The sequence below is a fragment of the Adiantum capillus-veneris genome, chromosome 25 (assembly GCF_014529385.1).
Source record: "Adiantum capillus-veneris isolate H3 chromosome 25, ASM1452938v2, whole genome shotgun sequence".
Lineage (NCBI taxonomy): Eukaryota > Viridiplantae > Streptophyta > Polypodiopsida > Polypodiales > Pteridaceae > Adiantum > Adiantum capillus-veneris.
In genome coordinates, this window is record NC_140955.1 from 41530971 (window position 1) to 41558245 (window position 27275).

Below are 27275 nucleotides of genomic sequence, written 5' to 3' on the forward strand. Positions count from 1 at the left end.
TAGCATGTGACCATGTAACAACAGAATTTCCCCTTTTGGTCAAATCTTGTAATCAAATATTCCAAGAGACCACATCCGACATTGGAAGAGACCACAACTGAAATTGCTTGTTAAGATTAGCTTGTATCCCATTGCCTTGCTACATTTATTTACATAAATGACAGACACTATGAACCTTCCTTCTAGCCCCTTCAGAGGCTATCCTACAATGCATCTTGTCCAAAAGATGACATTCTAGATAGAAAACTTGTGAGGAAATCCTATGATTTCAATAGAGTCCTCATCTCCTCATATGTGCACATGGAAGGGAGGCTATAGTGCAATTGGTCGGCGGTGATGGGTTGATAGCAAAAAGCTTACATATATATATTTATATATACAAATGATTTTAAGATCCAAGGAGGTTGGGTCCAATGACACTCAATATGATAAGTTTGGGCCAATTGAAAGTGATAAGTTTGGACATAGTGTGAGAAGCTGCAATGTGAGGCAATTGACATACATCACTACATCCAATTAGAGGCAATTGTGAGCAAGAAAAGAAATCCATGATTCGAGATTCTAAGGGAAGGATTGTTTATTGAGCATTGCAATAGTAGATATGTATGCTGAATTTCATGCTCTTTGATTGGGGACAAGGTTCTAGGGAGGCTTCCTAAATGTATACATAGTTACGTCACATTTGTCATTGTCCGATATACTGTGAGATACAAGGCCGCTTTCCTGAGCAATATAGAGTATTATATGTCAATTATGGAGAGGTGAGAAAGCGGTTTGCTAAAGGAGAAGCCATTGGCGATCTTCGTAACAACAATGAATGAAAGAATGTAGTTTTGAGGATCATTAAAGAGAATATAGCAATGCTCAAGGACATCACAATAGATGGTGTGGCTTATCCATGGAAGGAGGAAGATTTATACACATGGTGTATCAAGTCTTTAGCGGCAAAACGTAAGTGGAGCAAAAAAAAGACAAGCCAAGAGACACTTTGCTCAACCAATTCCATGATACAGTAATTTATGTTGAGCCTATGTTTGTTTTGACATCTTTGTAATTTTGTCTAATAATATTTAGAATTATAGGTCTTATGTATGGATGATGATAATATAACAATTGAGCATGAGGATGAGAAAGATGATCAAGAAGGAGAGCTTCATGCAACAGTGAGTACATATTCTTTTATGACAGGGGTTTTATTTGATTTATTATATGTTATTCACATTAAACTTCTTTCAGATTGAGAGTTCTCATGTTGATGAGAAAGTGATGAAGTTTGTTATCGATGATAAAGCTGATGATATATCAAATCGTGTAGGTTCTTTTGTGCTATGACATTTAAATTATTTATGCTTGCTATGAGGTAGTAATAAGTTTACTTTATTTATGTTTCTTTTTTGTGAATGTAGAAAGATGAGGATGTGTACATTCCTAATATGTCACGGATGGAAGAGGATGATCCAAAAAGTGCTTATGAGGTTTGTTAATCAATCAATCTCTCTCTCTCTCTCTCTCTTTGTGAAGATCATGTTTTCTCTCTCTCAATCTTTGTTAATCAATCAATCTCTCTCTCTCTCTCTCTCTCTCTCTCTCTCTCTCTCTCTCTCTCTCTCTCTCTCTCTCTCTCTCTCTCTTTGTGAAGATCATGTTTTCTTTACAATTGTATAGGAGTATCAACATTTTATAAGAGATGAAAGCTCAAAAGCCTCATTACAAGGAAAAGAGACACATATAGATCATGAGGGGGGTGGCAATGGTGATAATGTGACGAAAAAGGTTTGATTGTAAAACCTTATCTTTTGATGAGATTCATGCTATATTTTAGTTATGTAGTGTCTTTATTTATTTTTATTCGTGAGAAAATGAAGGATAAAAGTTTAAGCGAGTCTTGTGCTGCGGATGATATGGATGCGAACTCTAGGAAAAGAAATCGAAAGAGAAAGGTATACTTGATTTTCTCATTATCTTACTTAAGGTTAGTGTGATGCTCTTCTTAACATTTTAAGTTATTGAGTCATTTTTATTTTAAAAGGTTACAAGTAAGTTAAAAGATTTGTTAGAAGAAAAAGACAAAGCTTCCAAGGCGGCAAAACATAAAAAAAGGTAATTACTTAGGATTTAATTTAAGAATAGTCTTTGATTGCTTATAAATAACTTTATTACTTCAATGGTTTAGGAGTCCTTAAGAGAAGATAGTGGAGAGAAGTCTCTTATGGAAACCAAGGTGTGTTTTAGATCATATGAAGTCTTGCTTGCATTAGTTTTTTAAACATGAGAAAGATATAGCATTTTAGAATCTTACACTTGCATCATTTTTTTTTGTAGGCAAGAACATTGTCTACTAGAGACAAAGAAGTCATTCTAATGAAGTGGCTTCATACTCAAAAAGTGGAAGAGATCTACCAATTGATCAAGCCCACTTACTGTGCTTTGAAGAAGACACATTCATTCTTTGGTAGGAAAGTGAATGACACTACTTCCTCAACAATGTGTGAGGACTTAGTGGCATGGCTCTTAGTTCAAGGAGTAGTGCATATCGATTTTGCAAAGCTAGGTGTTTTAACTTTAAAAGACGTTCATTTGTGTAGTGATGATTAAGTATTGTATCTAAATGGACATTCTCAATGGTTGTTGATTTCCAATGTGTATTAGCTTGAGGTCAAATGACTAATATGATTTATGTTTAGATGAGAACTCTCAATTAACTTCATATCTGAAATTGACAAGTGATCTTGAATTCTCTTGATTCATCTAGCAATTATTTACTAATTGACTTACTAGTTGAATATTGTAGTTGCTACATGGATTACTACTTCTTGCTTTGAAGGTACTAGATGAATTACTATTTCATATATTTGAGTTGCTAGATATATTCCTAGTTTCATAACACATCTCAAACTAGTAAGAGAGATTGCTCTCTTGATTCATCTAGAAATTATCTTACCATATAGCTACTCAACTTACTATATGGTAAGAAAATTACTACTTGAAGCATCTAGGAGTATTCATATGCTTACTAGTTTGCACTTTTGCTAGATGTGTGTATTGAAACTAGTAATATATCTAGCAATTATATATTTTTTGCCATATGGTAAGTCGTCCAAAGCTCCTTGTGTGAGAGAGAGATAAAAGACGGAGGATTCCAATAGAAGATTAACCTTATGTCCAGGTTATAAAGTTTTACATTCATTATGAGTAGTGACGAGGATGTGGGGCCATCCAACCGAAACACCTATCTCTCAACAAGGATCTTTGTCCTTCTAATCAATGCAAGCATGTTGTGCAATGGACAAGACATGTTTCTTTGCAACGCGTTTGCAAATTTGGCGAGTTTGATCCATCTATTATAGATCGAGTTGTTGCCAATTATAACGAGTCGGACTCTGACGCTGGCCAACATGCAGCAATCTTGCAACCCAATAGACGTGTTTGCAGGCGCTTTGGTCAAGCAGCATATGTGAGGCCACAAGATGTAGCCTGTGAAATTTCGGAGGATGATCATGTAGGCCACATTCCCAACGAGGTAATTTTTGAGCCCGAGATCGATGAAATGATCGAGTCAATCATGGATTCAGAAAGGCTTATCTATGATTATATGAAAAGTGAAGCCGATATGCCATTGTATGATGGAGCACGTGTGTCTAGATTGAAGGCACTCCTGGTTCTTCTCAACATGCAGGCAAAGCTTGGATGGAGTGACACTAGCATCACATCGCTTTTCAGGTGATCTATTACAATGTGTTTACTTCAATAAAAAACTCTAGATGTATAATGATATGGTAGATTACTTACACAAGTGTACCGCATTTGTTTTGCTGTGTAGATTGCTCAAAGAGCACATACTGCCAGCTGATAATGTGATGCCAGATTCCAGAGAGGAAGCAAGAAAGATCTTGCAAAACTTGGGGGTGGATTACAATTTGATTCACGCTTGTCCTAACGACTGCATTCTTTTCAGAGGGGAATACATAGACATGGAGAAGTGTCCAAAATGTGATTCCGAGAGATATCAAGTAGATCTCCACGGAACAAAAATTCCACAAAAGGTTTTGTGACATTTTCCTCTTCTTCCATGAATCAAGTATTTCTTCGAATGTAAGTCCATGTCCACCCTAGCATCATGACACGAGGAGAATTGATCTTTGGATGGTGTGTTACGGATTCCTGCAGATTGTGTAGCTTGGAAACATATAGACGATACATGGCCGGAATTTTCCAGGGAAGCTTGAAATTTTCACATAGGCCTGGCTATGGATGGCATAAATCCATTTGGTTAGAGATCAACATCTTACATTGTATGGCCCGTTGTCATCGTCAACTACAACATTTCCCTGTGGTTGACTACCAAGAAGGGGCATCTGTGGCTAAGCTTGATTATGCTGGGGCAGTATAAAGTGAAGAATATGAATATGTATCTTTGTCCCCTTTTGGAAGAGCTACAACAATTGTGGATTGGCATAGAAGTGGTGGATATGAGCCGACACACAGGTAGACGGAATGCTTTGATCAGAGGCATTCTAATGTGGACCATGCATGACTATTCCGGACGAATAAAATTCTCATGTGATTTACACTCAAACTCAAACAATGTAAATCTTGGTTTTTATTAAGCTTTATTGTCATGTGTATACATGCAAGGCTTCAAACAAGCGGATACAGAGCATGTGTCACATGTGGACCTAGACTTAATGCACGTCGCGTGCCCTCATTGAAGAAGCAAATCTACGAAGTTCATCAAGCGTATCTTTCAAAGAATCATGAGTTACATGACAAATTTTTGGGAAGAAAGCCACCGAGGATGTCTGCACAAGCATGGCTAGAGCAGAAGGAGATGTGTGATGACGGTTTGCCCCAGGGATGAAGAGACTCTCTCTATGGTACGAGTTACCATATTGGCCAGACTCATGATCAATCACTTTCTTGATCCAATGCACATATTCAAGAATGTGGATAATCTATTGTGGGACCATCTGATCGACAAGAAAGATACTTTGGGAGCCAGGATTGACCTTATAATTGTGGATCGTCTGGAGCAATATTGGACCCAGATAGCATCCAATGGATCGATAAAACTCCCTAAAGCGCCATGGATTTTGACAGGAGCCCAAGAACAAAAAGTAAAAGAGACCATTCGATCTGTGCGGACCCCCACTCGCGTAATGCACTTGCTCTGAACGTGTTTCACTAAAGAAGGGAAGCTTACCGGTTTGAAGTCACACGATTGGCATAAAATGTGTCAGGTATGTTTGAAGTGGAATATATCATAGTGGGAGTTGTGTAACAAATTCGTATATGGACTTTAATATCATTGCCAGATGTGTTTTGAAGTTTATTTTACAGGTGGCCATTGAGGGATGTTGTCTCTTGACGTCCGTAACACAATCTACAAACTCGCGAAGTTGGTGCAATGGATCTCACAAAAGGAGATCAATATAGACTCCATACCATTCACCAAACTAAACGCTGCGGAGGTTGTGTGCATGTTTGAGAAACACTTTCCTACTACCATGCTAACCATTCAGGTGCATCTTCTTGTTCACATAGTTGATGAGGTGGAAATAAATGGCACAGTATATTCCAGATGGATGTTCTTTTTAGAATATTTCATGAAAACACTCAAGGGATATGTGCGTTAGAAGGCACATCCGGAGGGTAGCATGGCAGAAGGTTGGCTGGTATTAGAGTCCCTAGTTTACATTAGAGAGTGGCTAGAATCTGAAAGAGGCGCCGCTTGGATGCGATGAGACGTCTGATTAGATGACGTTAGTGTAGCCGTAGCCATAGCCAAATAGCATTAGTTTCCTTTTTTTATGTATTGTATATTGAGATGACGTGTATATGTCTTTTTGTAACTATTGGAAAACCAGGTATTTTCTCAATAATGACAATTGTGTTCTAACTATTACATTTGCAAAGCTTAACAATCAAGTGAATTTGCCTATGATCTGTATAATTGTCATTTATTTACTTTCGTCAATTTACTTTCGTCCAATTACTTTTGTTAGTTTTGTATCTTTATTCTACAAACAATAGTATGCATGATGGAGTTAATGGTTATATTGTCTTGTGGGTGACTACTTTGGATCTATACCTTGCACTTTCTTTCATCTAGGCTTATCTTGGATTCATTTAGGTTTACTCTATTATTGAAACATTCAATATGGTTGATGGGTTGAATGCCCTGCCACCCAAAAAAATTTACTCTCAGGCATTGCTATAAGCGTCGCTATATAAGGCTCTGCAACATCCCTATGAGTGTCACTATAGGAAGCCTACAACCGTCACTATCTTCATCGCTATATAGCGATAAACCCAATGTATTTCCATCCCTAAAAGCATCATAAGTGTGTAGTGAAAGGCCTATAGATTCCAACCCCAAACTCCACGACACCTCTTGTGGAGTTTGGTATTTGATATTTGATATTATTGTTAGAGCCAAAAATTGGAAGCCCCTCTTGTACACTTTAACTATCCCACTTTAGTTATGAGTGGAGCACCTTAATTATTGCATGACCCTCTTAGGGTGAGTTCTCACTATCCTATTTACAAAGCAGCCATAGTGGCTTATTGATAAAAGATCTAAAATACTATGCTAGAATAAAATGATTGAGAGGATTATTATTTTTCGATGCCTCCTTGTCAACTCCCATATTTCTAATCTACAAATCATCATGCACTCACTATTAGTAAAGTCAAATAGACATCACATAATTAGCCATTAAGCTAGCTATACCAATTGCAATTAACCACATGCAAGAGAAGGGTGCCGAGTCTCATGACATTGTAGACAGAAGAAATGTCCACACTTTTAAGTTACACACAATCTGGAGCATGGACAGAAGCAAGATCCACCACTTGTACAAGCTAGGCATTATTGAAACACATGCATAAGCAAGATTCACAAATGACCAAGCTAGGAAAGGAAAAGAGGATCTCACATCATTGGTCCCAACCTATGTTGTGCGATACCATTGGTCCAAACTATGTTATCTTGGAACATTGAGAGTAATTTTCTCACCGTTTATGATATGTTGTAGAATTGGGAAAATTGACTATTTGAAGTCAAAATAAGTCTTCATTAAAACATAATGAGAAACAACACTCACCATTCATCCAAGTTAGTTTATAAGTAGGTATCTAATGTGTTAGCCTATAGGGCATTTGAATATTAGCTTCCACTTGTACAAATAAATCATCTAAGTAGGAAACTCAAGTATTGATTTGAAGGTTTTTCACTTGTCTAAGCTAATATCTAACTCAATCATAAATTTTTGAAGGTCCACCACTTGTCTAATCTAAGCTCCAAAAGAGTCTTAATTGGTTTATGATAGATTCTAACTTTCTCGGTGGAAGAGTACTCTAGAAAAATGAGGCAATTGATGAATTAATCAAAGAAAAAAGACACGCATATTTGACTTTTTTCCCCAAATAAACAAGTACAATCTAATGTTAACAAAACTTTAAATTACAATTGAAACGTTTACAAGACAAAAATAGGGGATCTTAAGAAGAAGCATGTTTTTCATTTTCATATGTATAATTACAAATGAGAAAACATCTCTTAAGAAATTGATGAACAAAAACTAGGTGTTTTCTTTGTTAATTTGAGAAAACATATCAAAACTTGTATCGATTGAGCTCCATCAAGATAAACCCGTTGTGAGAACCTGGATGTAGAAATAAAAAGAAACATCGATTAGATACCATGGATATGAATGTTCAAGGTAGCAAGTGTATCAAGGTTTAAGTTATTTCAATAGTACCTTATGGTTTTTTTCATCCAACTTTAGAAGATTTTTCTCAGCTTTCACCTTATTTATATATGCATTTGCAGTGGTTGCCTTCAATGGTCCTTTTGTGCTACAACCCAATTGCCTAGCTAAAGAGATCGATTGTGGTGCCTTCATTTTTTCAATGGGTGTACCTTCCTTTGCCAATATTTTTTGTATTTGGGCTCTTCTTATTTCACTGTGGTGGCTTGTGTCACTTCCTCCTTATAGTTTTTCCTGCAGGGTAGTTTCACCTTTGTCATATTTTGCAGGTGGTATTCTTCTTGTAAACAACACCTTAATTGATCAGGCATCATTTTTATGCTTTCAATACTCTTTGATCTCTTTGTATTCACTGTTATTTGTCACTTCAAGTTGTTCATAGCAAATAGAAGAAAAAAATTATTCTCTCATCAAGCTGAAGCAAGTAGGGAAGTAGCTCCCCCAAAAGCACATTGCCAACCATTTTTTCACCATCAAATTGTGGTGGAAAAATGCAATCTTTTGCATGAGAAATGAATCCCTTGTAAGGAGAGTCATCAATAAGCATTGTTCTTTGTGGATGACATTCAAACCTCTTGGAAATTTTGGCCAAAGGCTTCAAAATTGCCTCAACATTTGGATTGTCAGGTCTAAATACTTTTGGCTTTGAGATGTATCGCAACCTTTTTGATACTTGACTGCAAAGAAAGGTAATGTAACCCCAGGTAAGTTGTTTAGTGCTCTAAGGATTTGAAGCACAATGTCCTAGTAGCTGTCGACCAGATTGCAACATTAAACCTCTATAATATAGTCGTCAAGAATTGTATACAACTTGGCTTGAGTATAATATATCTTTTTGAATCTATTTGCATTGACTTGTGGTGTCAGGATGAGGGGAATGATTCAATGATAGACCATTTAAATCCAATATAATTGTAAGCATAAATTTCTCATCATTTATGCTAAATGAAGTAGAAGAAATTGGAAATGGCACACGAGCACATCTTTCAGTATCCTAGGTTGGATTGTTGGAGCACTAATTTCTTGGTCCACATTACTGCAAGCTTGCTCAAGTTTCACATCACTAGACTTTGGTATAGAAATATCATCCATCTTGGGCACTTCAGATTTGAGAGAATCAATGGATTCTAGAATTGTTGATTGATTCATAGGGGCTTTGTCAATCCCAATCTTTGAATCTAAGAAAGCACACATAACATTGGTTTCTCAAAAATCACTAGAATTTAATTCACCATTTTTACATGTAAAAGCTCCATATAACAAATTTATTCAAGGTGAAATCAATATTTGAATCCTTGCAACCATTGGTACACAAAGCACCACTTGTCTAACTACAATCTACCGTGGAAAACTTGTCTAGAATACACTCTATTAAATGTTAGTACTTAAGTGAATACTAAAAGCCACCAAAACCTGTTCAAGAACACATGGGCGCAAGGTCCACCACATGTCCAATTTAGGCTACAAGAAAAACCTATTCAAGAACACACGGGCACAAGGTCCACCACATGTCCAATCTAGCCTACAAGAAAAAATTAGAGCTTTGGCTTGGATTGAAATTCAAGAGCCACAACTTGTTTAAGCTAGCTAGCTTCAAACTACACCAAAATGTTGCAAAAATGTGTTTCATATTCAAGGTACATTTATGAAAATAAGAAAGTTGGAGCCCCTACCACTTTCCCAACCTAGGTATTGATTAAATTCTGATACGATTTGCTAAAAATCTTGAGTAGAGTCAAGATTCTATGTTCAAGGTAATCAAATAACTTAGAAAACACATAAAGCACAAGAGAACTCAAGATTCTAGCTAAACATAAAGTAAACAACAATCATATACACTAAAGTGTTGAGATTCTATCAATAAAAAATCAAAATTTTAGATGTATTTAAGATTTCCATCCACATACGATACTTAAAATATCAAGTAAAGTCATAGTCAACAAACAACTCTTCTCCTGCTGTTGCAACTCGACAAATAGTCTCAAGGCATGCATATCCATTCTCTTCTGATTTGATGTGCGAAGATGTGCATTTGTGCCAAGATGAAAAGTTTGGATCAAATGTGTAGCGTACGTTTCGATGGACACTTGTACCATGATAGCTATTTATATAGCTCGACACATTTCCTTCTTCTACGCAACCAAGAATGTATGCTTGATCTTCCTCTTCTTCTAGATTTGGATCTTCTAAAAGATAATATTGAGAGGCTCTTGAAAATATTTTGCATATATGTTTTCAATCTTGAAATCCATAATTATGCCCTCCATAGTTTAGAATATCCACACCACTTTCAAGGGAAGTATGCACAAATAGCCCATAACCAGCTCCTTGAATACATGAAAGTTGCACTTTAAAAGCCACCTTATTAATATTAAAAAGTACATTCTTGGGAATAAGAAAAATTGGTGTCTCAAAAGGATCTTCATTATAATCATAGCGTGAAATACACCTCATTTTTATCTCACTTAACTCCTTTGTATCTACATTATGCATAATTACAAGGACCAGATCAAAGGATGATAGTACTATTGGGATGTCCATCATACGAAAGACTTTGATTCTATCTCTTGAATATATTGCCCATTTGAAGTATAGAGAGAACCAAGGTCCACCACTTATCCAAGTTAGACATTTGGTATTGTTTGATAAGTGTGATTAGTGCATTGGTGATGTTAAAGACGACAAAGTCAACGATGTGGAAGTGTAGATACCAAGGGGAGAAAGCGAGAGAGAGAGAGAGAGAGAGAGAGAGAGAGAGAGAGAGAGAGAGAGAGAGAGAGAGAGAGAGAGAGAGAGAGATTTTTGTCTTCTTAGCTCCATTGGAACATGGAGAGAATCAAAGATCAACTACTTGTCCAAGTCATGCTTCATTGAAAGACAAAGAGAAGCAAGTTTAACCATTTGTCCATGCTAGGGATTTCATTGACGTAATCAAGATCGTGTGATTACGTTAATAACTCTAGTAATTACACAAGAAAAACATGTGGTCACGTTGATTGTTAACGTGACTTTGATGATGACCTGCAAAAACCTAGAGAAACGTTTAGCCCACCAGGTTTGAGCATATTCCCTAAGAGTCTCATCGAGGCTCTTTATTTTTCGGTAGAAGGCATTGCTTGGTGGGACCGTTGAGAAAATAAAAACCTCGGCAGTCGTAATTATATAAAGTAAACCTCGTGCTTACCGTGGTGCTTTGACCAGGCAAATCTCTAGGGAGTGTATCGAGTGCCGACTACAATCATCTCCTTGTGAATTGACCTAAGGTTACAGAGTCACAGGTCCATTTTTTGGGCCGAACGTGATTCTTAATTCGGTAACCACTTCTAAAAATATTTAAATCCTTTACCAAACATAAAGGTACAAAACAAAAACGATTGAAAATTTGGAGAGTCATGCTCATTGTGACGAAGCCATTGGTCCAAATGAGGGCTGTAATTGGTTTTAGAAGATGAGCATATGCAAATGAACAGGTCGATAGTCAAGGGTTGGATGTTTTGTACTAGTGTACTGGGCATATAAAGATCCATGAAGTCTTGCATTTTTTACCATCATAGATTTGAGTTGATATACATTGTCACTGCACAATATAAGAGCTATAATCATTAATTCAGTGAAAATAGCTTTTATATATTGAATTGGTTGCATAAGAAGATTTCTTTGCGTTATTTCATGCATTGGTTTATACAGAGAGTGCATTATGTATTATGAAAGATTATTAGTGCATGACATGACCAATTGTAGATATTATTGCTTTCGTGTTTTTTTTTGCAAATAATTGTTTTATTGTTTTCAAATCAAAGAGGATGTATAAATAATAATAATAATAATAATTGCATTGAGAAATTCATGGCATTGTTGTTTTTATTATGCCTTGTAGAGAGTGCATTGCAATGTGTATGTTTGCTCACAACATAGGTGATCGATATGTGGATTGACTAGAGTGCATTGCAATCTCATATCATGCAGATTTGATTACTTTCTTAGTGATTAGTTTTTTAATATATATTGAAAATAAGCAAAATGTTTTAAAAGCTGAACATCAAGTTCTTTTGTCTTCAATTTTAAATTAAAAGCAATGAGAAAAATGTCTGCACAAGTGGTATGAAGAAGCCAAAGAATAAAAAAGCTCCTGGCGAAGAGTGGGATTATGCTCACAACATATGCAACTGCTATATGGAGTGGTAATGTAACTTTTGCTTCACAACAAAATCAGGCGGTGAACCACGTAATAGGGACCATTTTTTGGGTAACATTAAAAAGAGTTGTAAGAAGTGTGAACATCCTTAGGCACGTGCAATTGCAAAGCCTTTGAGAGAAGACCTCACCAAAAAAGGTGGCAAGAGACAACATATTTATAGCTTTGTTATGGATGCAAGTCAAGAGCAGTGTAGTCAGAGCCAAATATTAACTCTGTGGATCCTGTGGTGACACCAACTAACCTTGGAAAGAGCCTGCACAGAGAGAGGAAATGTCAAGCAGAATTCCTTTTAAGTGTCAATGAAGGTGGACTTGGTCAAATGAATAAAAAATCATTCCATCAAAGCTTTCAGATGCAGTCTCTAGAAGAAGCACAAACTACACTCGCCAAAGCAATATTCTTCACTTGGTCATGGTAGACAACAATCATTGGAAGGACACTTAGAAGAAAACCTTGATTAATTATAAAAGCCAAGCGTGCGAGTACTTCACATAAGCATAAAGGGAGAGAAGGGATCCACAAAGGAAAAAGAGAGATTTTACTAAAACATGGCATCATGGAATTGCCAACGCGTTTCGGCTTATTGAGTCTCATCAGGGTATTCCATGAATACAAAAAATTCTCTCTTTAGGCTTTTCGTTTTATAAGCACTTTTGGAGGGGGAAAATCTAAGACTTTTGGAGGGAAATGTGGGTAGCTGGGCACTCATTGGGCTTGAGTACAGCTTCAAGAGTTTAAATGGTGATGGATGTAGACCAAGAAATAGATTGGCTTTTTTGGGCATTCATTGGGTTTGTGTACAACTTTAAGAGTTTAAAATGGTGATGGGTGTATACCTAGAAAAAGATTGGCTTTCTCTAGTTGAGCATTAAATGGGCTTGTGTACAACTTCATGGTGATGGATGAATACCAGGAAATAGATTTTCTTTGTTGAAAGTTAGTGTAATTCCTTGGGAGGGGAAACTTTTAAGGTGTTAACTATTGGTGATCTTTAGAGAGATTGCATAAAGTGGTACCAATGGCTAGGGGGTTTCATGAAGCACTAGAATCCTTGATAAGGGACAAAGCATTAGATTTCTCCAAGAGATTTTGTCGTAACCCCTCCTTTGTTATACAACATTGAAGAAATGAGCTGTGCAACAATGAATTTGATGTACATGGCTAGCTTAGGTTAAGGTTTGGGCCCACAGTGTGGTGGAAGGTTAGATTGAGGTTTGGGCCAAGAGTCTGGTGGAGGCAAACGTTTAGCTTAAAAGAAGCTTGGGGTTATGGGGGCAAGGTTAACTTTGCTTAGTATTAGATTTTTTATGAGGGAAAGGCTATCTTAGTACCAGTCACCAGGCAAATAGCAATGACAAACTATAAAATTGGTGCGATTTACCATCGGTTAAACTGATAAATGAACTTGAAAGGGTTGCATCTCCATCGGATGCATGTGGACTTGGAAGGGTTGTATCTCCATCAGATGTATGTGGAGACTTACAAATTACAATTTAGTACAATTTTAAGGTGGGGTGCAAGTCTGTGTCAGTAGATTGTTAACTATGTCCTGCAAGTGGATAGTTAAGTAAACAGAGGTTGGTTATGATAATAACACTGTATCCAACTAGGTGCAAATAAAAAGCAGGTAGAGGCATTTTTAAGATAGGTTACGGTATGCAAGGTTTTAAGACAACCAAAAAGGGGCAAGGTTTAATATGGTTTAGCATTAGAGTTTTATGAGGTCAGGCTCAACTTAGTTCTAGGTCACCAACTAGGCGAGGCAAAGACCTGGGAATGTACAAGGTGGAAAAATGGAATTAAATTTCAAGGTAAGGTCAAAGATGATTAAAGTTGTGGGTTATAACATACAAGGAAGGTGGGGTCAAGGCACATAAAGCTATTAATTTTAGCAAGGTGTGGATGTACAAGATGAAGGGATGAAAACACATGTATAAGGGGGATACAATCCACATATAGCTATAAGATAGGTGCCTTTTAGATGAGGGTAAAGTGATAAATTACTTAGAAGGGCTACATCTGCATGATCCACATATAGCTATAAGATAGGTGCCTTTTAGATGAGGGTAAAGTGATAAATTACTTAGATGGGCTCCATCTTCACCGAATGCATGTGGAGATTAATAAACAAATTGTACAATTGTAAGGTGGGGTGCTGCTGTGAGGGTAGGTTAATCACTAAGCTCTTCTAGCAAAGGATAGTAAAGCTGCCTCGAGGTTAGCAAAGCTAAAAAGGACCTTGTATGTTGAAAAATTTGTTATGGTAGTGGATAGTCAAGTAGAGAGATATGGTTGCATGGAGACAATAAGAGGCTCTTGAAGGTGGGCAAATGAGGTTTTATCTACTCATGGGTTTGATGGAAATGGTGATTGCTTGGCTTGGGCAGTGTGAAGTAGTTAAGCAGATCTATGCAACAAGTGGATGTTTAACTAATGGAAGGGCAAAGGAATAAATTTTGAGCTAGCTACTCTTCATGTATCAATACCAAGAGAATTGGTTGGACTTGATGTTCATGCAAGGGCAAGGCACCTATATCTGGCATGGATCATCACTTGTGGAACGAAAGAAGTCCACAAGAGCAAGAATCATCACTTTGTGGATGCAATTATTGGATGTTTCAAGCACCTTAGACACTCCAACTCAATTCATAGCACTAAGGACGCATGATTTTGATCTCATTAACTAGCTAAAGTTTGTTGGCTTGCCGCATCTTCTAAACTCTTTCCAAAACATACTCATTGCATCTACAAGCAATGTAGGAGATAATGAGTAGAACTTGCTGATTAGCTAAAAAATGAAAAATGAAGCGAAAGGGCAAGGAGGGGGGTCAGGGGGGGGGGGGATTTGCAGTAAGGGCATGTTGCAATGTTTAACCTCCTGTTTCCTGGCTCAAGTAACAACTAAAAAGCATAAATCAAGGGAGATAACCATGGAAAAGGTTCACTTACTACCATAAGTAAGGTATAGAGGGAGATTTGGCAAAGGCACTCTACAGAGTAATGGGAATGGGGATTTTGAGAGGGGGGAAAAAGGTATTATAACATGGTTTAAGGCAGATGCATGTGTATACTGAAGCATCCTCGGTTGAGCAAACCCAGATGAAGTGTCCGTCGATCTTGGCTTAGCAAAATCAGAGTGTTTAGGTAGAGGTGCTTACCAAAGTAAAGGGGAAGTGGATCGGGAGAGAAAAATAGCTTGTGTCAAGTTGGAATCATGGGTATCACAGGCCAATGTTGATGAAGCATTTCCATTGATCCTTGTGAAACAAAAATGGCTTGCTATTGTTTAATGGAAGGCCATGGAAAGGGGTGGCCTACACATTGCAAGCCCTTTGAAAATGAGTATCTCGATCATGTTGAAGAAAAAACCCTTTCTCTTGGAGACAGACCCGCGGAAAAATGGGTGTAAAGACCTCCCCACAAGCTGTAGAACCGTCACGTGGTGGGATTATTCTCACAACATATACGGTCGATATATGGAGTGGTAATGTAAATTTTGCTTCACAACAAAATCAGGCGGTGAACCACGTATTAGGGACCATTTTTTGGGTAGCATTAGAAAGAGTTGTAAGAAATATGAACATCCTCAGGCACCTGCAATTGCAAAGCCTTTGAGAGAAGGCCTCACCAAAAAAGGTGGCAAGAGACAACAGATATATAGCTCCATTATGGATGCAAGTCAAGAGTAATGTAGTCAGAACCAGATATTAACTCTGTTGATCCTGTGGTGACACCAACTAACCTTGGAGAAGAGCCTACACAGGGAGAGGAAATGTCAAGAAGTATTCCTTTTAACTGTCACAATGAAGGTGGACTTGGTCAAATGCATCAAAAATCATTGCATCAAAGCTTTCAGATGCAGTCTCTAGAAGAAGCACAAACTACACTCGCCAAAGCAATATTCTTCACTTGGTCACGGTTGACAACAATCATTGGAAGGACGCTTGAAAGAAAACTGATGAGTTTGGCCCAAATTTTTAGCTCCTTATCACACGATATGAAATGTTCTCTTGGAAAAATGTTACATCTAAGTCAAAGAGCGTGTTGCCAAAATAATACTTGGGAATATTTCGCTTTCAGGATGCACAATTGTGAGTGATCGTTGGTTAAATGTTCAAAGAAGACCACTGATCAATGTAATGCTAGTTTGTCCAAAGGAAAAACGTTCATAAAGGCGATTGATAGTTTTTGTACAATTAAAAGTGGCAAATACATTTCTGAGGTCTAGATTAATGTAATTAAAGAAACTGGTGCTGAACATGTCATTCAAGTAGTCATGGACAATGCAAAGAATTGTCAAACCTCTAGTAAATAAATAAAGAAGTGCTTTCCATACATTTTTGCCAATGGTAGTAATATGCACACCTTTAACTTGGTACTGAAGGATCAATACACTAGTGACGAAACCACATGGTTCGCCAAAATAACTGACATAGCGCGTCAAGTTGTGAAATTTATCTTAAAACGACAAAGAGTGCTCGATTTGTACAGAATGTGCATGTCAATGATGTTGAAACTTCCTACTATATCTCGGTTTTGCACGCATTTTTATACATTGGAATCACTTCTCCGCAATAAGTGCGTTGTGATTGACACTTTCAATTGCACGGCCTTTGATGAATGGCATCTTGAACAGAAAGAAAAAGTGAAAGAGAAAATTACATGTCTACGTGGAAACATAAACAAGGTTGCTTGGCGGAGGAGTGTAATGGATGCATACCATGTAATGATGCCCGTTATGTTTGCAATTTGTAACCTTGATCAAAAGGCACCAAATATGGGCAAAGTGTGGATGACATGGTGGTCAGTCCAACAGAGTCTTGAAAATCCTGAGGAGCTGAAAGACTCTGTAGCAGAGAAGGAGTGGAGACTACCATTCTTTGGTAAGCAACTAAGAATTTTGGCCAAGTATTTTCATGAAAGATGGAAGAGCGCTTATAGTCCACTCGATAGTGTGGCTTACATGCTCAATCTAGAGTATTGGAATTTAAATTTGATGTCCAATATAGAGGTAGTCAGTGATTTCTATCACATGGTCAACATGTTCTACTCCAACATTCAGGACCGAATTGATTGTATCAAAGAAATGAATGCATTTAGATTTAAAAAAGGTCCTTTTACGAATGATTTTGTACAATCAATGGCAAAAGAGAAACCTGCATGGAAGTGGTGGAGTGATGAATGGTGGAGAGCATTACTCGACCTTACGTCCCCTTGCAATGAAAGTACTGGCACAATGTACAGCAAACTCAAGTTCATATCACTATTCGCAACAGGCTATTAGTAGACAGAGTAAAAAATTTAGTGTACATGTATTGCAATGAAAGAAGAGTTCAATGTTGGTGTATCTCAATGCACTATAGACAAAAAAGAAGAGAATCTGATAATAGATGTGGAAGTTGAATTACAAGGAGACCCACAACACTCAGACTTGGAACCAAATAACAATTTCACATATTCAATATAGATTGAGAGTAGAATGAAGATTTTGTCAAATAACATTATGAAAGAACTTGTATTCAATGTATTTTGGTCATATATAATGCTCATTTTCGCGATTATACATAGTTTGTCAATCTCAATTGTGATGCTCAATCTTGGTGGGCTTGCTTGAATTTATACTCATTTTCCATGCCAAATTTTGGTGGATACGCCACGACGGACGTCAGCATAGCGAGAACTCACCTAACAAGATTTGTCAGCTAAGCACGAAGCTCGACCTGCAGGCGCCTAGAAGCAAGCATAAGGTGTCAACCTACACTCGACCGACTCTCGACTACTTCCTACAGAGGTCTCTACCCAATGTCTAAGCTGCAACCTACAGGAGTGCATAAGAGGAGATTTCCTACAACGCTTTCAAGAGCCGAATACCCATCAAACGTTCTCGAAACGCTACGGAACTTGAAGGAAACCCTATTAACACCAATAGGTCGCTCTCCCTAAGGTCCATGAACCAAAACGCCAACCCTAAACACCTGGTGCAAAATCACGTAGGATGTCTGGTCGAAATTTGCAGGTCGCCGTTTTCAAAAAACTAAAGTGCCTAATGTGTAGCTCTACTCAATACGAACGCATGGATATGTTAAAATGCAAAAACAGACAACGTATGCTCACTGAATCACAAGATATAGCTCGTGGATCGAGCTCGCAAATCCAGAGCGTACACACGTAATGTAGGTTTTGGCACGTAGCTCTCTTCAGGGGCAACACGTTGCACTTCTCCGCACTCGATTCCGACCACCGGTGCGCGCGTAGCGTCAAGATAAAACTCTCACTCTCTCTCGTACACAGAGTACGCTCACTCACACAGACAAAAACTTATAAAATGACGAAAGGTTTTTTTCATTAAGGTCAAAAGTGGTATAAATAACTTACAATCTCAAACCCTAATGTTCCGATTTAACCATTCACTCAGTCTAAATGTCAAAAATGGGATCCAATCTGGAAACTTCTGCAAGCCCCACTATTTACAAAGGTGAAATGACGGTTTTTCTCCATTAAAGAATAATTACAAAAAATAATATCCTTCCGGGCAATCATCCTCCGTTGGGTGTGTCCAGCCGCTAACACTCCCCCCTCCTAGTTCATGTCGTCCTCGACATGGCAGTATAGATGCTTCTTTAGTGTAGCCTTTCGCGCATCTTCAGAAGAGACTCATATCGCGCATGCTGAGCCAGTAATGTCAGACCGAATATTTCTGTATTGATGGTGAAGAAACCTGTGTAGAAGGCTTCTTCAAAGGCCTGGAGGTGATACGAAGGCAAAAACATGATTCTTGTATAAAGGGCATGTATCACCTCATGGGAAGGCTGAGTAGACAAATCATATGCACATCTATATGTGTCTTGGAAGAAGAAGATGTTGTTTGTTGCCTGTCCTAGTTTAAAGGTTTCAAAAACCGCCAGTAGGGTTTTACAGATTTTTCTAAGCATGATGCAAGATAGGTCAGGCGAGCCAGTGAACAATTTAATGGCACCCGTTATGGTTTTCACCATGTATTGCTCACTCATTCTCTCGCTTGCCTTCAAGCCTGGCAGCTTTGGGTAATTGAGCCATGTGGGTTGGCTTTTCTACAGCAGCTCTTGTGCTTTCCATGTTCGCATCTTTGGTAGAGGGCAAAAACTAAGGTTGTCTCTGACTCTTTTAGGCGCCTCTACCAGGTGAATTAAATATTGCGGGTATTTGGTTAGCCATGCCTTTCTCCACTTGGACTGAGAGTCCACAATCATCTTAACTCCTTCTGGTTTGGAGATATCTGCTTTGTATAATGGCAGTATTGGTTCCTCTTTAATCCGTTTGTTTATTGTAGCGGCTTCATACTTTAGAAGAGGATATGGGAGAGATGGTTGTAGCCATTCATGCCGAATGATATTGGCATCTAACTTTTGAATGGTCATAGATTTAAATATCTCTGCTCCCACTCCATTGCTTCTTTGACCGTGTCATTTATTGCCACTTCTATTGCCTTCTTTAGATTTTCTTCTTCTTCTTGTGTCAGATCCTGGGGTTCTTGTGACGGTCCCACAAGGATGTCCTCTTGCATAGTGGTGTCCACTGGATCTGACACATTTTCTATGTCAATGCCTACCATTGTTGTTGGCCCTGTGCTCAAGTGTTGCTCTTCAGTCTGTTGTTGGACTTTCAGCTCATCTATCTGCTTCAAATATGCCTTCTTTTCCTGTTCCGCTTGATCTCCCATGTTTACTAAGAGGTCGTTCAGATCTGCATTGGTTTTTTCAGCCTCTTCTAGCTTCCTCTTGGTGTCTTCATTTTCTATTTGCAATCTCTTTAGTTCCTCGTCCATCTTCTTTTTCAAGGCTTCTAGCTCCTCTTTCATGGCCTTGTTCTCATCTTCTAGATGGTTTTGCATTACAAGGGAGCCCTTGGCCAGCATTAGTCTTTGTCTCTTCTCTAGTGTCAACTGCTTTTGGAGCTCCTTCATCTGTTCTTCATATAGATCATTCTCTGAAGTTGTGCCAATCGAGGTAGCAACTCTGAATCTGGCCGGAGATGCCCTTAGCCTTTGGATGGTCTGATCTTTCACTTTCATTTGATCTTTTAGCTCTATCACTTCATCCTGGATTGCCTCATGTTCTATCTCCGCCTTTTCCTTAGCATTCCTCAAGGTTTCAACCTCTTTGGACTCATCAGCAAGCTATAGTGTTAAATTGTCCCTCTCTTTCTCCACATCTATCAGTGACTTGCTGATTTTCTTGTATTCCTCCTCTGCTCTTTGAAGCTTTTGTTCTGCTGCCTGACTCTGTCGTTCCATCTCTTGGCATCTTTGTAGTGCTGCTTCCAAATCGGCTTGCAACTTGGTTTGTTTCTCTATGTTCTCTTGGCCTTGTTTTTGCAGTGAGTCCACGTCAGCTTTGATATGAACTTCATTTGTTTTGAGATGGTCAATTTCACTCTCAGTGGCCATTGATTTTGCTCTGAGCCCGGTTAGTTTTTGCATCACTACATCCCAATCATTGGTTGGTGGCTATAGATCCACTGTATCTGTGGCCATCTCCTTTAACTCCACTAACCGAAGGCTCTGCATATATTCCTTGGCTCTTGAGCTCGACAGCTCAAAAGCTGCCGTAGCTGCCTCTTCTCAAGAATACCCAGCAGCTACTAGATCAAGAAATATTCTATAGTTTCTTTCTTCTGGATCTGGCTTCTCATCTTTTGGCTCAACTTCTGCCTTTTTCTCTTCCTCTTTATTCTTCTCTTGCTTGGAATCTTTTTGTTCATCAGGTCTTTTCAGCTCCTCTTTTTGTTGGGTTTGTAGAGGACTAAGAGGAGGTGGTGATGGTGGTGGGGTGATTCTCGGCTTGACGATGGAGTTGGTTGCTTCTTCTTGAAATCCGGATCTACCTTTGTTTTTCTCTCTCTTTCTTGGCCTTCCTACTCTTCTAGCAGCTGCCGTCTCACTTCGTCCACCTCTTCTTCTGTAAACGGTATATTCGTGATATTTTCTGCCGTAGCATCTAAGATCTCAAAGCTCTTGATATAATCTTCAAATCGTTCCCTCTGAATCCTTCGAGATGATCTAGACATAGCCTCAAGGGATGGCTTCCATAACTCTCTCAGATCCCCTTTTAGTGCTCTCTCGGCTCTGAAACTTTCCATCAGTCTTTCTAGCCGCGCTGTTCTCTGTGACTTTGTTTCCTTGAGTGGCAACTGTAGCATTTTCTTTTTTCCCTTCTTTGGCTCTGGCGGCTCTTCTAGCACGGTCTCTAACCAGTGCTTCAACCTTGTGGCTACCCTGGGCGCCTTAGGAGGTTCTTCTTCTTTGTCTTCTTTCAGCTTTAGCCAATCATTTTTTGAGGGAGGTAGAGGCCAGTTTCCCTTTGCATGCAATGCTCCATAGACAACTTTTGTTATCAGCTCACCAGGTACAATATAGGTGGGATTTTCGGTCCCCATCTTCATAAGATTGTCATGGATGTAAGCGGCATAATTTATCTCTTTTGGTTTGCTCTTCTGCATTGCCCAGGTGAAAGTGTGGCAATAGCTCTAGGTGGCATCCTGTATTTCTATGGCCGCTTGATACACATGTGGAAGTATTGATTGTATAGCTGGCTCATGATAGCCACCTTCGGGTTTGCAATATCTTTAAATGTGTAGTTATTCTTCTTTTTTGAGTAGACCTTAACATCATCTCGCCTCTTTGTCACACTGTCTCCTTTGTTTGAGATGTCAAGTGCTGCTGCCACCACCTTCTCTGTAATGACAATCATTGTATCAGGCTTGCCTTGCAGATCTGTGACTCGGGCTATGCCCTCCTCTTTGATTGTGGTGACAAATTCCCACACTCTTTTAACATCAATCCTTGCTAGCAAGGCTTCAAAGTAGTTGTGGAGATCTAGTTTCTCTAAGTAATCCCCCATCTTGCTCCTGAAAAATTCATTTAGCTCTCGAGGTATCATGGGTAGCTCCACTGCATTGCCCTCCGGATCTTTAAATACTCCTTGGTAGATTCTCAGATCATTGGTCTCTAGCAGGTCATCTTGAATCCACGTGCTTGTGGGCTTCAGGATTCCCTCTGGGATAACAAAAGGCTCCACTTCTTCTAAGTAGTCCTTTATTGTCATCCTCTTCTTCTTTGCAGGTGATTTTATGGCTGCCATGGATCTTGTTGCACTCAATAGTCCAAAGTTAGCGTTTTTTACATATTAGCTGATGAACTGAGTTCTGACTACCCAAATGACTTGAAAATTGAAATAAAAACTCAAAAATAACTAGGAAAATTTCTCACATTAGATTTCTGGCTGAAAATTAATCATGTAGACATCCTACGTGTAGGATGTCTACCTTCTTTGGTTTTTGTGAAACTTGGCAGCTTGTGGCCCCTGACTTGTGCAACAAGGCTATGTAATTGGAATTGGGTTTGGGCATCAAAAAGTACAATTTTGGGCAGATTTAGGCTTTTGGCTCACAAATTGGTAGGATGTCCTAAACACGTGGCAAAATGATATTTAATTGGGTTGAAATTTGATATACAGGCTTCTTATACCATTTAAATGGCTCCCATGAAGTCAGTTCCTGCACAGAAGGTCAATATCACACTGGAGACATCCTACGTGTAGGATGTCTATTTTATCAGAATGACTTGAAGTTGGTTATGTGGGTAGCCCTTAGCATGTAGAACATGGCCCTGCTCTTAGATTTTGATTTGGATAAGCATTGGTGTTGTTAAGAGCATGTGTAGTGTTTTTAGGCTCAAAAAGTGTATCTTGGAGGTTTTGGGGGCCAAATGTGATGGGAATGGCTTGAAATTTGATACATGAGCTTGTGAAGGTGTTATAAGACATCTCGAACTCAAAAACACCAATTGGAGGTCAAATTGGTCATTTAGACATCCTACGCGTAGGATGTCTATTTCATTAATTTTTATATCTGACCCCACAGTTAGTCTGGCAATGTGCTAATGAGTATATTGTACAAGTTTCATGTGATTTGGACTAGTTTTGGTAGGTCTATGACCCATCATTTCCTCTATGCTCTGACTTTCCATTTTCTGATGCATATGAGGTCTACCCTTATCCAAATGTGATGAAACTTGATGGTTAGCATGTATAGGCTATGTATAAGCTCTGTATGAGGTGAGATGTTGAGTTTGGTTCCCAAAAATATGGCCTTGAGACATCCTACGCGTAGGATGTCTCCTGATGAAATTTATATGAGAAATGCTATTGGTACATGCCCTGAGTCCCCATTAAGCCCTATTTTAATAAAAAAGTCAAAAAGATAGATAGAATCTCCCTGTTTGTCTTTCAGAGCCTCTGACTCGTTTTCTGACTCTTGGAGTGCTTTTCAGCGATGAAATTTCTTGATGTTAGTCTCCATAGCTTCATACTTCCTTGGGGATCCTTGCCATATGGTTTTTGTTGGCTTTGGCTTCACAGGAGCTCCGTTTGGCAATTTGTCGCTCTGGAAGTTCTTGTGGTTGCGTTCGCATGCCGTAAATGATTTGTGGTGGTCTACCAGCATAGGACTTGGTTGTTGATGGCCTAGGAAAGCCGCTCGTGAAGTTTGGTGGCAAACGGACATCCGGTTTGGCCGTGAGAGCTAGTTGACGCTTTGTGTGTCTGATGCCGGTTTTGAAGCTTAGTTCCGCTTCGAGTTGCCTTATGGCCATGTGGGCTATATAGCCTTGTAGAGCATGTTGAGATGCTCCTACCCATGAGTTTTGGTAGCATTTGGGCGACTTTCCACCGATTTACCATTTGGTGGCCTCTTGCAGGGCTCTAGAAGTTAGGGTTTTTCCCAATGGTTTTTTGCCGCCTGTGTGCATTCAAGAGTGGTCTCCTATGCTAGGGTAAATCGCCGATGAAGCCTTATTGCTTTTGGGTTAGCCGTTAGGTGGCCACCTCTACCTGTAGGGTCTCTACTGCCCGTTTCCGTGTGAACCCTACACTAGTTTTACGACAAAACATCAAACATACGCAAAAAGCTCAAGGTGGTGAGACTACCTCTCATATCTGGAGCCTTTCAGGTGGTCGTGCACGTCGTAGAAGTAGCTGGAAGTCCGGTTCGCTCTGGGTGGCAAGAGCTCTCTCTCAAGAAGGTAATAGTAGAAATGAGCTCTAAGTGAAGTGAAAAAATCTTATAATGGAGGTCCCCGAACCACTTTCTATGAAATTTGACATGTGCTCACAACTTCTTGCGAGATGCAGTTTAGGCTCGAAAAATCCTCAATTTAGACTCCATTTGCCCAGTTTCCGAGAAATTTGACATTTTGGTCAAAGTCTGGCCAAAACACGCCTTCCGCTCCATTCACATAATTGCACCCCCATTGTACCATAGATTGTCCTATAGTCACTGATTATCCCCATATTTTTTGTTTTTCATTACGACTGTATTTCACGTGCTTTTTGTATTTTTGAAGTTTTTCTGTCGATAATTAGTAAAATTAAAAAGAAAATAGCAAATTAAACCCATAATAACTCCAAAAATCATAATAAATCAAAAACATCACCGCAAAACACTATATACACTCACATGAAATTTTTATGGCCGGATTTCTCTGTCTTACCAATATTTTGCCCAAAAAATGACTCTTTTTACATATATACACACACCTAGGGGCCTGATTTGGCGTTTGGCCCCATATACTTGTAGATTCATGCTATATAAGGATGTACTTAGGTTAGTCCAGAAAATTTTGCAATTAAATAAAAACCCTCTAAGATAGTCAAAAAACATGCCCTTTTTTTCTCTTTTTACCATTGGGTCCGCATTTGAGAATGCCTCCCCCCCTCCTAGCCGGAGTCCTCCCAAACGAAAAGGTATCACTGCGGTGTATGTGCAGTGCATGGGTGAAAAATTGTGCTAATGCTCCGCCGTGTAATGTGGCCTTATTTGATGGATACTCAGTCAATGCATGGAAAAATCAATGATGTGCAAGAGGAGGGAATAAGCAAGATGCTTATTGGCATTCGACGTAGGGGTTTCCTGTTTGTTGTTGATTTGATTGGCTGATTTTCTGTGCAAGTAAAAGTTGTAACTCCACAACTCTCTGTTTGATCGTCTTTCTTGCGAAACTCGCTTGGTTTGCCGCTACTATCGATATGGCCATGGTTGTCTTTGTCGTGGCGGAATTGGCCGTAGTTGTTTTCTCTTTTGCTTTCCATTTGTAGCTTTGGTTTGGAGGTTTTTGTAGGTTTATTGCCACGTCCGTGGTCATCCCTTTTGTGCTGCTGATCGACACCCACATAGATCTGTTTGCTGGTTTCATATATAGTGTGTGTCTGCATGCTGGTGTTGCTTGTGCTGAAGGGAGTTTCTGTTGCTTTGCTTTCGGGATCCAAATGCGAGTTGCATTTAAGTTGTTACTGAGCATTCTCTTTGGGATCCATATCATTTTTATTCCTGTGGTTTTTGGTTGAACTGTGTGCTTCTGTTGTATTGTGGTTTGTATGCCATGCCACCTCTATCCTTCCGCACCCATACTTATTTTTCTTGTGTTGCTAACCTTGATCTTTTCACTGCGGTCTATTTTGTTTTATGTTTGTAGTGAACATGGTTGGCAGTTCCCTGGTTGTTCTCCATGGGTATTGTGTTGTTCTTTAGTGGCACCCATCCTTTTGGTTCTTTATCCAATGATTGTGGTGTTGTCATCTGGTTCTTCTAGGTTTGCTGAGCAAAGTCTACCACATGTTGTTCTTGTGCATGCTGAATTTTGACTGTATCGGAATTCCAATCTATCTGCAAATTCTACTCTTTTTGCCAAGGTTGTCCCAACAACATGGGGTGTATTGTGCTCTCATCCTCAACCACGTAAAACTTGTGGGGGTAAATATATTGATGTATTTGTACATGCAATATAGTCCAGCCCAATGTTTGTAGCGAATGTGATGTACTCTTTTCCAACACTTGTGGAGTAGGATGTAGTTGATTTTTGGGCTTGAGTTGTTTGTATAATTTGTAAGAGATGAGATTTGCTTGAGCTCCAGAATCAAGCAATGCCGTCGATGCAACTTGGTTGCGACCCACTTTGACTGTAATTATTGGCTCCATTGTGTCTTCACGAAAATTTGTTAGTCGAATAGCATTTATTCGCAACGATGATCCACATTGTTGTTGTTGTCATAGAAGCCTTATTTTTGCAATGCGTTCTTTTGCTTCTGCTTGGGCTTCTTCTTGTACCCTCTATTTCTCCTGTATCCGTTGTTTTTCTTGATGGATTTGTTGAAGCATATCCTGTGTTAGTGGTAAATGATACTTCTTTAACCGACACCCACTAATCCAATTTGGCATTTCTTCTCCTGCCAATGTAGCAAGTCTGACAGCTCCACTTTGTGCTAAGTCACTAATCACAAAGGGTCCCATCCCTCGCTTTTTAAGTTTCTTTGCATGCTGCTTTAAGGTATAAACAAGTACATAATCACCTATTTTGAACTCTTTCGTGCGCACGTGCTTGTCAAAAAACTCTTTTTATTTTCTCTTTTTAGCATAGATCGAAGCTATAGCTCTCAATCGAACTCAATCTAGCTTTTCAAGATCATCTATTCTTGAAGAGAGCTCATGCCCTATCCATTCTAAGTGTTTCGGTACTCGTAGAGTTGGAACTAAAAACTCTATGGGTAATATAGCATTTAGACCAAACACCATGTTGTACAGTGTTGTTCTGATTGATGTTTTGTAAGCAACCCTGTATGCCCATAGTGTTGAGTGTAACTGCTTATCCCAGTTTGTCCTTAACTCTGATACAATTTTAGTTAGAATAGTGCATAGTGTTTTATTTGTGGCCTCAGCTTGTCCATTTACCTGTGGATGATATGGAGCAGATTTTCTATGTATGACCATGAATTCCTCTAGCAGATATTCAATGACTTCATTAAGAAAATGTGTTCCTCGCTCACTGACAATTTCTATCGGTAATCCGTATCGTACAAAGACATTCTCATACAAAAATTGTGTAGTGGTTCTTGTGTCTACTTTTTGTGTTGCCTTGGCTTCCGCCCATTTTGTGAGATAGTCCGTAGCCACAATGATATGTTGGGTATGGGTGCGATATGCAGGGGGTGAAATAGGCTCCACAAAGTCAATGCCCCATTTTGCAAATTCCCGTGCTCACATCATTGGCCATAGTGGCATCTCATCTCTCTTTATCGACACCTTAGTGTGCTGACATGCGTTACAACGCTTTACAAACTCATCAGCATCCATATGCAATCACTTGCACAGATTCTAAGTTGATTGTCCTTTCCTCGCTTGTAGAGTTGACTTCCAATCAAATTAAAGTCACGAGCCTCCATCTCTATAGCCCTTTTTTGCGCTTTTGTTATGTTTTCAGGAAATGTCCTTGTTGTTAA

General features: G+C 39.0%; 1 protein-coding gene across 1 annotated transcript; it reads left to right on the forward strand.

Moving 5' to 3' along the window:
• Window positions 1-1088: 1088 nt before the first annotated feature.
• On the forward strand, window positions 1089-2595 carry LOC147424770 (uncharacterized). Its single transcript, XM_086499989.1, has 8 exons — window positions 1089-1163; window positions 1237-1311; window positions 1407-1475; window positions 1666-1773; window positions 1866-1940; window positions 2030-2099; window positions 2172-2221; window positions 2323-2595. Exons 1-8 carry the CDS (start codon window positions 1092-1094, stop codon window positions 2593-2595), a joined length of 792 nt encoding a protein of 263 aa, XP_086356115.1. The 5' UTR covers window positions 1089-1091.
• Window positions 2596-27275: the final 24680 nt, after the last annotated feature.

Bases quoted from the DNA above. Each gene is read 5' to 3' on its own strand.
- LOC147424770 (XM_086499989.1), top strand. From the start codon at position 1,092: ATGGATGATGATAATATAACAATTGAGCATGAGGATGAGAAAGATGAT. The intron at 1,312-1,406 runs GTAGGTTCTTTT...TTGTGAATGTAG, and splicing joins CTGATGATATATCAAATCGT to AAAGATGAGGATGTGTACAT. The intron at 1,476-1,665 runs GTTTGTTAATCA...ACAATTGTATAG, and splicing joins ATCCAAAAAGTGCTTATGAG to GAGTATCAACATTTTATAAG.